The sequence below is a fragment of the Limulus polyphemus genome, unplaced genomic scaffold, assembly GCF_000517525.1.
Source record: "Limulus polyphemus unplaced genomic scaffold, Limulus_polyphemus-2.1.2 Scaffold3853, whole genome shotgun sequence".
NCBI lineage: Eukaryota > Metazoa > Arthropoda > Merostomata > Xiphosura > Limulidae > Limulus > Limulus polyphemus.
Genome location: NW_013669463.1, coordinates 77,569 through 90,938, shown reverse-complemented (window position 1 = coordinate 90,938; position 13,370 = coordinate 77,569). Strand labels below are relative to the sequence as shown.

The 13,370-nt window shown below is 36.1% G+C and overlaps 1 protein-coding gene across 25 annotated transcripts in view; it reads left to right on the top strand.

The window, feature by feature from the left end:
• The first annotated feature begins 6,136 nt into the window (after window positions 1-6,136).
• Window positions 6,137-13,370, top strand: part of LOC106470165 — a 14,329-nt gene continuing 7,095 nt past the window's right edge. The window contains exons 1-5 of one of the 25 annotated variants that reach the window (XM_022398765.1): window positions 6,137-8,350; window positions 8,471-8,506; window positions 10,094-10,171; window positions 10,601-10,644; window positions 10,690-13,264. In XM_022398765.1, coding sequence (XP_022254473.1) covers window positions 6,227-8,350; window positions 8,471-8,506; window positions 10,094-10,171; window positions 10,601-10,644; window positions 10,690-13,264 — 4,857 coding nt within the window. In that variant the 5' untranslated portion in view covers window positions 6,137-6,226. The other 24 variants (XM_022398760.1, XM_022398759.1, XM_022398766.1 and 21 more) reach the window with 24 other exon arrangements.

Below are 13,370 nucleotides of genomic sequence, written 5' to 3'. Positions count from 1 at the left end.
GGGAAATCATTAGGTAGCGTTTCTGGAGATGATTGTACTTATTTTCAAGCACTCACTACTACTGCAGATAATAATGAAAGAAGTATTATAAACTCCAAAAAGACCAATAATGTTAATGAATTCACGGATAAAATCGATTCGAAGAATTTACATTTTACAAAAGAAATATTACCTAAAGAAAAGTTGCAGAGTTCTAATGCGGTAAGTGAGAATCCTTTGTGGCTAGAAGAGCAACCTCGTTCAAGAAAAAAGAAGCGCAGAGAAAAAGAAAAAGCAGATGATAAACCCGAAACCTTATCAAATCTTTCTTCAAAAGAGTCAAGTCAAATTCAGGATAATGTAATTGGAGTTGGTTCTGGGAACCTTTCGCCAGAAAGTACGAAGTCATCACCTCACAAACTTACTTATGCTGATATTCTCGGGAAGGGAGTAAGTTTCTCACCTCATCAAACAACTCCTCCTCTCTTGAACTTACAGAAACAATTTCAAGAAATCATAAATTCTTCTTCTGAGCAAACAATTCGTCAAAGTAACGAAGACAAAAAGTATTCTAATTGGCATCCAGCAGAAGATTTTCTTTACAAGGACAGTTACCAAGACAACGTATCTTCAGAGAATAAGGCTTCTGTGATGAAATCAAACGATAATGACTTTTCTAATTACTGCAGTTCTATTTCTACTTTAGATAATATTGATAAGGACAAACAATCAAAAGTAAATGAGTCAACTGCCATCAGGGTTAGTAGTGCTTTAGAGGATGAGAAAGAACCTTTAGCTTTATCACCCTCTCAACATGAGCGCATACAAGATTGTAGCGATAGATTTTACAAAGAAGCAGTTACACCGCCATTGAAAACATATGAAAATGAGTCAATTTTATCACCTAAAAATGGAAGTTTAACGTATGCAGAGGTAGCTAGGAGGGGAAGTCCCCAGCCATGTTCATTAAGAAGTCCTTCACCTTGCTTTCGAAATCGAGCTCCTTCCCCTTTAGCTCGAGCTACTGTAAGCCTGAATCGGCAGGTTGAAGTAAATGAAATACCAAATAATGACTTTATTCAAGAAAAATCAGGAATTGACCCAGTTGAAAAAGATAATATAGCAACTAACGAAAGAAAATATCACCAATTAGACTCGAGAAAATGTGTATTGAATATCGATCCCTGTGATAAATACGATAAGGATATTATAGGAACCAAACATTCAGAATCTACATCCGAGTCTAAAAATGTTATTGATGGATATGAAAGTAATTGTACACAAACATGTAAATTAGACTCCCTTAAAGTTGTTTTTGAAAATAATTTATCTTCTGCATCAACGGAGGACAAATGTAAGGGTTTATACCATTCTCAAAAATTCGACAATAATGGATTACAGGAAACATCTAAAGAAGATATCCAGTCTTTAAATTGTAAAACCAAAAAGAAAAGAAAGAAAAAACTTAAAGAGCAATTAATTGAAAATTCAGTTGAATTGGGAGAGCATACCGATTGTCTCGTAAAAAATGAATATAACATGAACTTAAAACCAATTAAGTCTCTTGATGATATTCATAATAATGAAGACCAAAACTCCAAAATTGGAATAAAAACAAGTAAGTGCGAAAATAAACAAAAACAAAGGGAAAAGAATATGGACAATTCTTTTAAAAAATCTGCATCTTCTGATTCATCAAAAGAAGTTATAGATAAAAAAGAAGAAACGAGGGAGGCTAAAAATGCAATTAGAAAAGACCAGCTTCAACGAGACAAAAACGATTTATCCGCTGAAAGGGATAAAATAGATGTACAACTTGTAGCTACTCACTCGATTCCAGAAAACTATACCCAAAAAGATGCTACATCAAAAACGAAGAAGAAAAATAAAAAGAAGTCAGAAGCGAATATGTCACAAAATGACACATTAGTTTTAAATGTAAAAGATAAAGTAAAACATGATGAAATAGAAGTACAAAAATTAGCAGGGTGTCAATCAACAGCATGGGATATATCCAGTTCTCAGGAAAGTGTAAAATCGTCAAATAGGCAGAAAAAAAAGAAGAAAGGCAAAAAGGGTTCTCAGTTTGACGATTCATTATCTAGTTCCAAAGATACTGTTAGCATAGAACAAGATAGATCTAAAGACGAAAAATCTGGTGGAATAAAAAAATATAAATCTAAAGACGAAAAGACTGGTGGCATAGAACAAGATAGATCTAAAGACGAAAAATCTGATGGCATAAAAAAAGACAAGCTAAAGACGAAAAGACTGGTGGCATAGAACAGGATAGATCTGAAGATGAAAAGACTGGTGGCATAGAACAAGATAGATCTAAAGACGAAAAATCTGATGGCAAAAAAAAGACAGAGCTAAAGACGAAAAGACTGGTGGCATAGAAGAAGATAGGTCTAAAGATGAAAAGACTAGTGGCATACAACAAGATAGATCTAAAGACGAAAAATCTGGTGGAATAAAAAAAGATAAATCTAAAGACGAAAAATCTGATGGCATAAAAAAAGACAAATCTAAAGACGAAAAGACTGGTAGTATAGAAGAAGATAGGTCTAAAAATGAAAAGACTGGTGGCGTAGAACAATACAGAGCTAAAGACGAAAAATCTGATGGCATAAAAAAAGACAAATCTAAAGACGAAAAGACTGGTAGTATAGAAGAAGATAGGTCTAAAGATGAAAAGACTGGTGGCATAGAACAAGATAGATCTAAAGATGAAAAGACTGGTGGAATAAAAAAAGATAAATCTAAAGACGAAAAGACTGGCGGCATAGAAGAAGACAGATCAAAAGACGAAAAGACTGGTGGCATAGAACAAGACAGAGCTAAAGACGAAAAGACTGGTGGCATAGAACAAGACAGAGCTAAAGACGAAAAGACTGGTGGCATAGAAGAAGATAGGTCTAAAGATGAAAAGACTAGTGGCATAGAACAAGATAGATCTAAAGACGAAAAATCTGGTGGAATAAAAAAGATTATTCTAAAGACGAAAAGACTAGCGGCATAGAACAAGACAGATCGAAAGACGAAAAGACTGGTGGCATAGAACAAGACAGATCTAAAGACGAAAAGCAAGTGAGTACGTATGAAGAAAAAGAAAATTCATCGCTGACATATGAAAACTGCCCATCAGAAGTTTTAACCATTCCAGATGAATCTCGAACATCAGAAGACCAAGCTAAGACTGTACCAAACTCAACTAATACACCATCAGAAAACCAACCAAAGAGAGACAACGAAAATATCTCTATATCATGTTCGCAAGTTCACATCAATTCGAAAAATGAGCCTCGTACAGTTTCTGAAAAAAATAATTTATTCAAGTCAGATATCTTGTCCAATAATCATAGAGGATTGCAACAGACTCTTGAATCAGAAGGATATTCCCCCTTGCCAACAAAGACTGAGAAAATATTTGGACCAAGGAATATTATTTCTCTAGATATAAAAGCTGAAGATCCAGAAGGTAAAATACTTAATTCTACATTGGTAGGAACAGAAAATTTGGAAACAAAGCAAGATTCTATTGATGATAGTCGAACAATGTATATCCTTCAGAATGAGAGGTTACAAAAGGCTTCTGATAAAGCGAGTGAAACTCTTTATGAATCTGATGTAGATCGTATAATCGAATGTCTGGTTAAAGAATCTAGGACTGAAGGTTCCATGGAAAACGATAAAGCATCAATGTACGAAAGAGACGTAACACAAGAATCTCAAGACGAATCCGTTTCTTTTCACCGTCATTTATCCATTTGTAATTTTGAGTTTGTCGAAGCAGGAAAAGTTGAAATGCCTCTCAATCAAGCAGTGGAAAATTGTAGTACTCATGAAAACATTCTTGAGGATAACTGTCCCCTTATTATGGGAGATGAAGGATATGTAACCAATTCTGTTCAACCTAGTTTTCTGTCGTGGGTACAAATACAAGATAGGCCACAGTCAGAATACAGTACAATTGAGCGTCTAGAAACATCACCAATTAGGATCACAGGATATTATACATACCCACAGTCTGTAATGTCTGCTGGCAATTCTACGTGGGATAAGATACAATCTTCTTCTTCACTTATATCAAACCAGAATGTCGAGGAAATTGCTGATGTGAATTTGAATGAAGTTACTGTTTTGAATGGAAGTAAAAGTACGTCAGTGTATACAACAGAAGAAGAATCTATGGAGAAAGAAGTTTATGAAGACGGTCTAGATGGAAATATTGATATGCCATTAGATGACCCTTTAAGCACTTTGAATTCTGACACTGATGATAAAAATATTTCCAATCAGACACTTGTCAAAGAAGTTTCAGTACCTGAATACTCAGTAATAAATGGTAAAAACATAAACAAATTTTGCATTTCTGAAGAAGTAGGAAATGAAGGAACAACTCGAGCACTTATTTCACGAACGATGAATATTTGTAAAAGCAGGCAGATAAAACAAGATTCCTTAGAAAAAGTACCAGGTACCGAGTGGATTACAGGAGAATTAAAACTTCCAGGTGAAAATTCACTTACAGAGAAATACACAAAATTTGATATTCCAGGAGTAACTGCTGTTGAAGAAAACCAAAGCTGGAAAGTATCTGAAAAAGAAGAACAAAGTGCCCTCCTTAAGGAGGAGTCTGAGGATCACGAAAGAACGACAGTTACTTCTTATATGGAACCTTCAGAACAGTTTGCTGAGATTGTTTTTATATCTCCGTTTGAATCGACAGAAGAAACAACTGAAAAACATAACAATTACCATTATGAAAAGGACGACAGTATATCAGGAAAGTATAATTTAGGTAAAGTTAATGTATTAGCAGATTTCGAGACTATTTCTTCTAACAACGATTTTGATTTTGGCTCGTCTGATGACGAGGATGATAAATTCCTAAGTAGTTCTGTAGAAACGGTTATTTTCTGTCCCCAGTTCACTGACAAAACTTTTTCTTCCGTCAAACAAGAAGTATATAGCACTATGTTGACTAAAGATGCTGACAATAAAGTGCCTTTCAGCGAGATCAAAAAAGCTACTCGAACAGACATTGAACCCTTCCAATCACACAGCATTTGCCAAAATGATAAAAACGTCGTAAAACCTCAAGCTGTTAATGAGCAGGGCGAAAATTTTAATTCTGAAAACAGCAATCTCATTTCAGATGATTCCATGTTAACTGACACAGCGAACGAAAAGGGAAAAATTAAAGAAACGTTTGATCACCAACCGGATATCTCTGAACATGACAATTCTGAAACTGACAAAAACATCACTTCTTCTGGGGATGACGTCCTCGCTGAACACACTGAAGAATTATTAAATCTTTCTACAACTGATGAAAACATCACTTCTTCTGGGGATGACGTCATCGCTGAACACACTGAAGAATTATTAAATCTTTCTACACCTGATGAAAACATCACTTCTTTTGGGGATGACGTCCTCGCTGAACACACTGAAGACTTATTAAATCTTTCTACAACTGATGGAAACATCCACTTCCTCTGGGGATGACGTCCTCGCTGAACACACTGAAGAATTATTAAATGTTTCTACAACTGATGAAAACACCACTTCTACTGGAGATGACGTCATCGCTCAACACACTGAAGAATTATTAAATCTTTCTACAACTGATGAAAACATCACTTCTTCTGGGGATGACGTCCTCGCTGAACACACTGAAGATTTATTAAATCTTTCTACAACTGATGAAAATATCAAGATTTACGATAATAAGACTGTTACTAAACATAATGAAGAATCGTTACACTCTTATACAGTCGATGAAAATACTGCATCTTGTGAGAATACTACACTCATTGAAAATAGTAAAGGGTTAATAAATACTTCTATAGTTGATAAAGTGATTACATCTTGTGAAGATAATGTCTTCACCAGAAGTATCTAATAGTTCCTTACTGTGTTTTGTGATGACATTACTCTCAGGAGGCGTGATATTCTCGTCAACTGGAGGACTATCTAATAGTTCTTTACTTTGTTTGTTGAATAATATATCTTCAGGTGTGTTATTTTCGTCAGTTGCTGGAGTATTCAGTAGCTCTTTATTGTGTTCGGTTATAATAGCATTATCCTCAGAAATAGTGATATTTTTGTCAGTTGCGAGAGTATCTAATTGTTCTTTAGTATGTTCACGACAGAAAAAAATATCACGACTTCTGAGGATAATGTCCTCGTCGAACACAGTGACGAACTGTTAGGTACTCTTGCAACTGATGAAAATATCATGTCTTCTGAGGATAATGTCCTCACTGGAAACAGCAAAGAACTATTAGGCACTCCTGTAATTAATGAAAAAGCTACGTCTTCTGAAGATAATTTCTTCATTATACACAGCAAAGAACTATTAGATACTCCTAGAATGGACAGAAATATCACGTCTTTTCAGGACATTGTCCTCACTGAGCATAGTGAAGAAATGTTAGGTACTTCTGCAACTGACAAATATATCGCTTCTTCTGAGGATAATGCCTTCCTCAAACACAACAAAGAACTGTTAGGTACTCCTGCTATTGACAAAAATATCACGTCTTCTGATGATAATGTCTTCACCGAACACAGTGAAGAACTAATGAGAACTCCTTCCATTAATGAAAAAGCTATGTCTTCTGAGGACAATGTCCCCGGTGAACATAGTGAAGAACTGTTACATGTTCCTACAACTGACGAAGAAATCACGTATGCTGAAGATAATGCTGTCACCGTACAAATTAAAGAGCCGATAGGTACTCCTGCAACTGACAAAAATATCATGTTTACCGAGGATAATACCATCACAGAATGCAACAAAGAGTTGTTAGTAACATATGCAACTGACAAACATATCATGTTTACTGAAGATAATGGCCCTAGTGAGCACAGTAACAAAATTTCTGATGATTCTGCAATTGATGAAAGTATCCCGTCTTGTGAAGATAACGCCTTTAATGAACACAGTGAAGAAGTGTTAAACATTCTTTCAACTAACGAAAACATAATGTCTTTTATGGATAATGAGTTAACTGAACATAGCAAAGAAACATTAGCGTCTATTACTTCTTCGGCATACGACAATGTTACTTCGTTTGAAAGTAATTTTCCAACAGGAAATATTAGCAAACTGTTACCTACTATGAAAAAGAGTGGAAGTATAGAAGCTTACAACAACGATATCGTTATCGAACAGGCTCAAAGGTCTTCAACTACTTCGGAACATTTAGGCAGTTATGAAGTAGACGTGAATGTAGCTTCTGAAGTCGACTTAAAAGTAGTTCCTCAATTAGACGTGAATGTAGTTCCTGAAGCCAGCGTTTTAGCAGTTCCTGAATTAAACGTCAATACAATTCATAAGGAAGACGAGAATGTACCTTCTGAAGTCGGCTTAAATGTAGTTCGTGAATTAGATGTGAATTTAACTGATGAAGTTAAAATGAACGTAGTAAGTGACGAAGACGTGAATGTAGCTCCTGAAGTCAACATGAATGTAGCTCCTGAAGTCAACCTGAATGTAGTTTCTGAATTAGATGTTAATGAAGTTTCTGAAGAAGACACGAATTTAGTTCATGAAAAAGGCGCAAATGTTACTTTTGAAGACAGCGCGAATATAGTACATGTAGTAGACATAAATTTGGTTCCTGAAGAAGACGTGAATGTGCATCGTACAATCAGTGTGAATGCAGTTCCTGAATTAGACGTAAACATACTTCAAGCAAGAGACATTAATGTCGCTTCTGAAATCCACGTGAATGCAGTTCCCGAAGCTCACGTGAATGTAGCTCCTGAAGCCAATGTTAGTGTAGTAGCTGAAGTAGGCATTAATAAATCTCCTGAAGTAGAAATGAATTTAGTGCATGATGTAGACATAAATGTAGTCCCGGAAGTCGACATGAACGTAGTTCCTGAATTAGATGTGAATGCAGTCCCTGAAGAAGACGTGAACGTAGCCACTGAAGATGACATGAATATAGTAGATGAAGTAAACGGGAATAAAGATCTTGAAATAAGCGAGAGTATGATTCCCAAAGTTGGCGTGAATGTAGTTCCTGAAGTTAGCGATAAAGGAGTTCCTGAGTTAAATATGATTGAAGTTCCTGAACGAGACTTGAATGTAGTAGATGAAGTTGACGTGAATAAAATTCTTGAGGTTGACGTGAATGCAGTTCCTGAAGTTAGCGATAAAGGAGTTCCTGAGTTAAATATGATTGAAGTTCCTGAACGAGAATTGAATGTATTAGATGAAGTTGACGTGAATACAATTCTTGAGGTAGACGTGAATGTAGTACCTGAAATTGAAATTAATGTAGCTTCTAAAGTCGGGCTTAATATAAAACCCGATATAGACGTCAATTCAATTCATGAAGAAGACGTGAATGTAGTTCCTGTTTTAGACGTGAATGTAGCTACTGACGATGGCGTAAATGCAGTTCTTAAAGCCGACGGGTACGTAATTTCTGAAATAGACGTAAATGAAGTTCCTGAAGCCAGCGTGGAGAAAACTTCTGAAGTCGACGTGTATGTAGTTCCTGAAGTTAGACGTAAATGAAGTTCCTGAAGCCAGCGTGGAGAAAACTTCTGAAGTCGACGTGTATGTAGTTCCTGAAGTTGACGTAAATGAAGTTCCTGAAGCCAGCGTGGAGAAAACTTCTAAAGTCGACGTGCATGTAGTTCCTGAAGTTGACGTGAATGTAGCCACTGAAGACGTTATGAATATAGTAGATGATGTAGACGATAATGTGGTTCCTGAAACAGACGTAAATGAAGTCCTCCAAGTCAGCGTGAATGCAGTTTCTGAATTGGATATGAATGAAGTTCCTGAAAAAGACGTGATCGGAGCTCCTGAAATCAGCACGAATGTATTAGATGAAGTTGACGTGAATAAAATTCTTGAGGTAGACCTGAATGTAGTTCCTGAAGTTAAAATTAGTGTAGCTTCTGAAGTCGGGCAGAATATAGTACCTGAAGTAGAAGTGAATTCAGTTCCCGAAGAAGTGAATGTAGCTTCTGAATTGGATATGAATGAAGTTTCTGAAAAAGACGTGATCGGAGCTCCTGAAATCAGCACGAATGTATTAGGTGAAGTTGACATGAATACAGTTTTTGAGCCAGACCTGAATGTAGTTCCTGAAGTTGAAATTAATGTAGTTTCTGAATTAGACGTGAATGTAGCCACTGAAGACGGCATGAATATAGAAGATGAAGTATACGAGAATGTGATTCCTGAAGTTGGCATGAATGTAGTTCTCGAAGTTAGAGATAAAGGATTTCCTGAATTAGATGTCATTGAAGTTCCTGAACGAGACGTGAATGTAGTAGATGAAGTAGACACTAATAAAATTCTTGAGTTAGATGTGAATATAGTTCCTAAAGAAGACGCGAATGTAGCTTGTGAAGTCAGGGTGAATGAAGTACTTGAATTAGACACGACCGTAGCTGCTGAAGTTCACATGAATGTAGTTCCTGTTTTAGACGTGAATGACGTTGGCGTGAATGCAGTTCTTAAAGCCGATGGGTTCGTAGTTTCTGAAGTAGACGTAAATGAAGTTCCGGAAGCTAGCGTGGATAAAGTCGACGTGTATGTAATTCCTGATATTGACGTGAATGCAGCCACTGAAGTCGGCATGAACATAGTAGATGACGTAGACGTAAATAAAGTTTTTGAAGAAGACGAGAATGTGATTTCTGAAGTTGATGTGAAAATACTACCTGAAGTAGACGTAAATAAAGTTTTTGAAGAAGACGAGAATGTGATTTCTGAAGTTGATGTGAAAATACTACCTGAAGTAGACGTAAATAAAGTTTTTGAAGAAGACGAGAATGTGATTTCTGAAGTTGATGTGAAAATACTACCTGAAGTAGACGCGAATAAAGTTCTTGAAGTCAGCGTGAATGCAGTTCTTGAAATGGATATGAATGAAGATCCTGAAGGAGACGTGAATATAGCTCCTGAAATCGGCACGAATGTATTAGATGAAGTTGATGTGAATTTTGTTCCTGAAGTAGATGTGAATATAGTGCCTGAAGAAAGAGTTAACGTAGCTTCTGAAGTCAGAATGAATATAGTAACAGAAGTAGACATGAATGTAGTTCCTGAAGAAGAAGTGAATGTAGTTCTGAATTAGACGAGAACGTAGTTCATGAAGAAGACACGAATATAACATCTGAAGTTGACGTGAATGTAGTTCCTGAATTAGACATGAATGTAGCTCCTGGTATTGGCGTGAATGCAGTTCTTAAAGCCGATGGGTTCGTAGCTTCTGAAGTAGACGTAGATGAAGTTACTGAAGCTACCGTGGATAAAGCTTCTGTAGTCAATGTGTATCTAGTTCCTGATGTTGACGTGACTGTAGCCACTGAAGTCGGCATTAATGTGGTAGATGAAGTTGACGATAATGTGATTTCTGAAGTTGGCGTGAAAATACTACCTGGAGTGGACGCGAATGAAGTTCTTGAAGTCAGCGTGAATGCAGTTCCTGAATTGGATATGAATGAAGTTCTTGAAGTTTACGTGAATGCAGTTCCTGAAGCTGAAATTAATGTAGCTTCTGAAGTCGGCGTGAATGTTGTTTCTAAAGACGTGAATGTAGCTTCTGAAGTCATAATGAATATAGTACCAGAAGTAGACATGAATATAGTTCAGGAAGAAGATACGAATATAACTTCTGAAGTCAGAATGAATACAGTAAAAGAAGTAAACACATATGTAGTTCCTGAAGAAGTGAATGTAGTTTCTGAATTAGACGAGAACATAGTTCATGAAGAAGGCACGAATATAACTTCTGAAGTTGACGTGAGAGTAGTTCCTGAATTAGACGTGAATATAGCTTCTGAAGTCAAAATGAATATAGTAACAGAATTAGACATGAATGTAGTTCCTGAAGAAGAAGTGAATGTAGCTTTTGAATTAGACGAGAACATAGTTCATGAAGAAGACACGAATATAACTTCTGAAGTTGATGTGAGAGTAGTTCCTGAATTAAACGAGAATGTAGCCATTGAAGATGAAGTAGACATGAATAAAGTTCTTAAAGCCGATGGGTTCGTATCTTCTGAAGTAGACGTAGATGAAGTTCCTGAAGCTAGCGTGGATAAAACTTCTGAAGTCGACGTGTATGTAGTTCCTGAAGTTGACGTGAATGTAGCCACTGAAGATGAAATAGACGTGAGTAAAGTTCTTAAACTTGACGAAAATGTAATTCCTGAAGTTGGTGTAAATGAAGTCCTTGGAGTCAGTTTGAACGTAGTTCCTAAAGTAGATTTGAACGTAGGTTCTGAATACGAAGTGAATATAGTACGTGAAGCAGACGTGAATGTAGCTCCTGAAGGCGGCCTGAATGAAGTTTATGACGTAAACGTATATGAAATTCCAGAAAAAGACATGGTTGTAGCTGCTGAAGTTGGTTTGAATACTATTCTTGAAGCAGATGGGTACGTAGCTTCTGACGTAGACGTGACTGAAGTTCCTGAAGTCGAAGTTAATGAAGTTTCTAAAGTTGACACGAGTTTAGTTCCTGAAGTTGATGTATCTTCTGAAATCGACGTGAATGTAGACCCAGAAGTTGACGTTAATGTAGCATATTTAGTTGGCGTAAATATAACTCCTGAAGTCGACGTAGATGCACATTCTGGAATTAACATGAATATATTTCCCAAGGTTGACTTGAATGTAGCTTCTGAAGTTGAGATGAATGTAGTTTCACATGAGAATAAGGTTCTTATACTACATACTGGAGAATCATTTACACCTTTTACAATAGAAGAAAATGCAAATTCTTCAAAATATTGTGCACCAAAAAAACATGAAGAACCTTTAGATTCCCTTTGTGCGGATATAAATACAAATTCTTCTGATGATACTGCATCTATGAGACACGTTGAAGGAATCTTAGCAACTTATTCATCAGATGACATCGCTACATGTTATAATGATGATGAATATGGTGTCATTTCAAAAGATGGTGTGAGTTCTTTAAATCCTTCTACAGTAAAGGATAACGACATTTCTTATGAGAACACTGCTGTTGCTGAAAATGAGGAATCGGAACCTACTTCTTTATTTAAAAAGAGTTTTACTGCTGATGAAAATGACGTATTAACAAAACAAAATGAGGAACATGATATCAGTTGTCTGACAGAAAACGCTACAATTCCATTAACTGTTTGTGAAGTTTATGCTAACTACTTTCAAAACTTCGCGTCTGAAGAACCTTCTACAAATGATGAAAATGCTAATGGTTATGAGGATATAAAACTGTTTGACAAACCATTAGGTTCATCTCAAACAGACGACAGAGTCGCCTGTTATGTTGATGTTGGGCCTATGAATACCAATGTCGTAGATGCGAGGGTCATTCCCGACAAGAATGGTGTACTTAGAGAGCATAATGGACAAATATTGGCTACTTCTGGATGTGAGAATAATCATATAATCAAAGAAGGGAGGTCTGAAGCTGTTTCTGAAATCAGCGAAACTAAAAATTCATGTGAAGAATATGACCTAACCAAACAAAGCGAAAGAGCATTAGGTATTTTTACAACGGATGATATTGAAACATCCAATGAACATATTGCTTTCGAAGAAAACACCAAAGAAAATAAAAAGAAACTTGAAGAACCTTTAACTCTTTTCAAAATGCAAGAAAACGAATTAAGTCAAAATAATAATTCTGACGAGTCTAATGTGATTACAGAAGAGTCTTCACAACCAGGTGATATTCCTGAAATTGTTGAAAGTTTTATTTCGACAGAAAACAAAGTTTTGGTTAAAAATATCAAAGAACCGTTAAAATCTTTTATACTTGATGGTAATGTATTTTCTTATGAAGATACTTTACTCCCTGAACAGACTGAGAAACAGTTACCAATCCCTTTAGAAGAAGATATCAGTAATTGTAAGAACCAGGATTTTATAGAAGGGTTGCCTTTCTCTTCTGTAGAAGAAGATTTTACTTGTTGCAAGAACCAAGATTCTACAGAACATATTGAAGAGGAGTTGTCCTTCTCTTCTGTAAGAGAGCCTGACGAGGATTCCACTTTTTATAAGATTCAGGATCCTACAAAGCATATTGAAGAGGAATTGTCCTTCTCTTCTGTTAGAGAGCCTGAAGAGGATTCCACTTTTTATAAAATTCAGGATCCTACAAAGCATATTGAAGAGGATTTCATTTTTTATAAGAGTCAGGATCCTACAAAGCATATTGAAGAGGAATTGTCCTTCTCTTCTGTTAGAGAGCCTGAAGAGGATTCCACTTTTTATAAAATTCAGGATCCTACAGAACATATTGAAGAGGAGTTGGCCCTTCTCTTCTGTAAGAGAGCCTGAAGAGGATTGCACTTTTATAAGAGTAAGGATCCTATAGAGACATATTGAAGAGGAGTTAGCCTTCTCTTCTGTT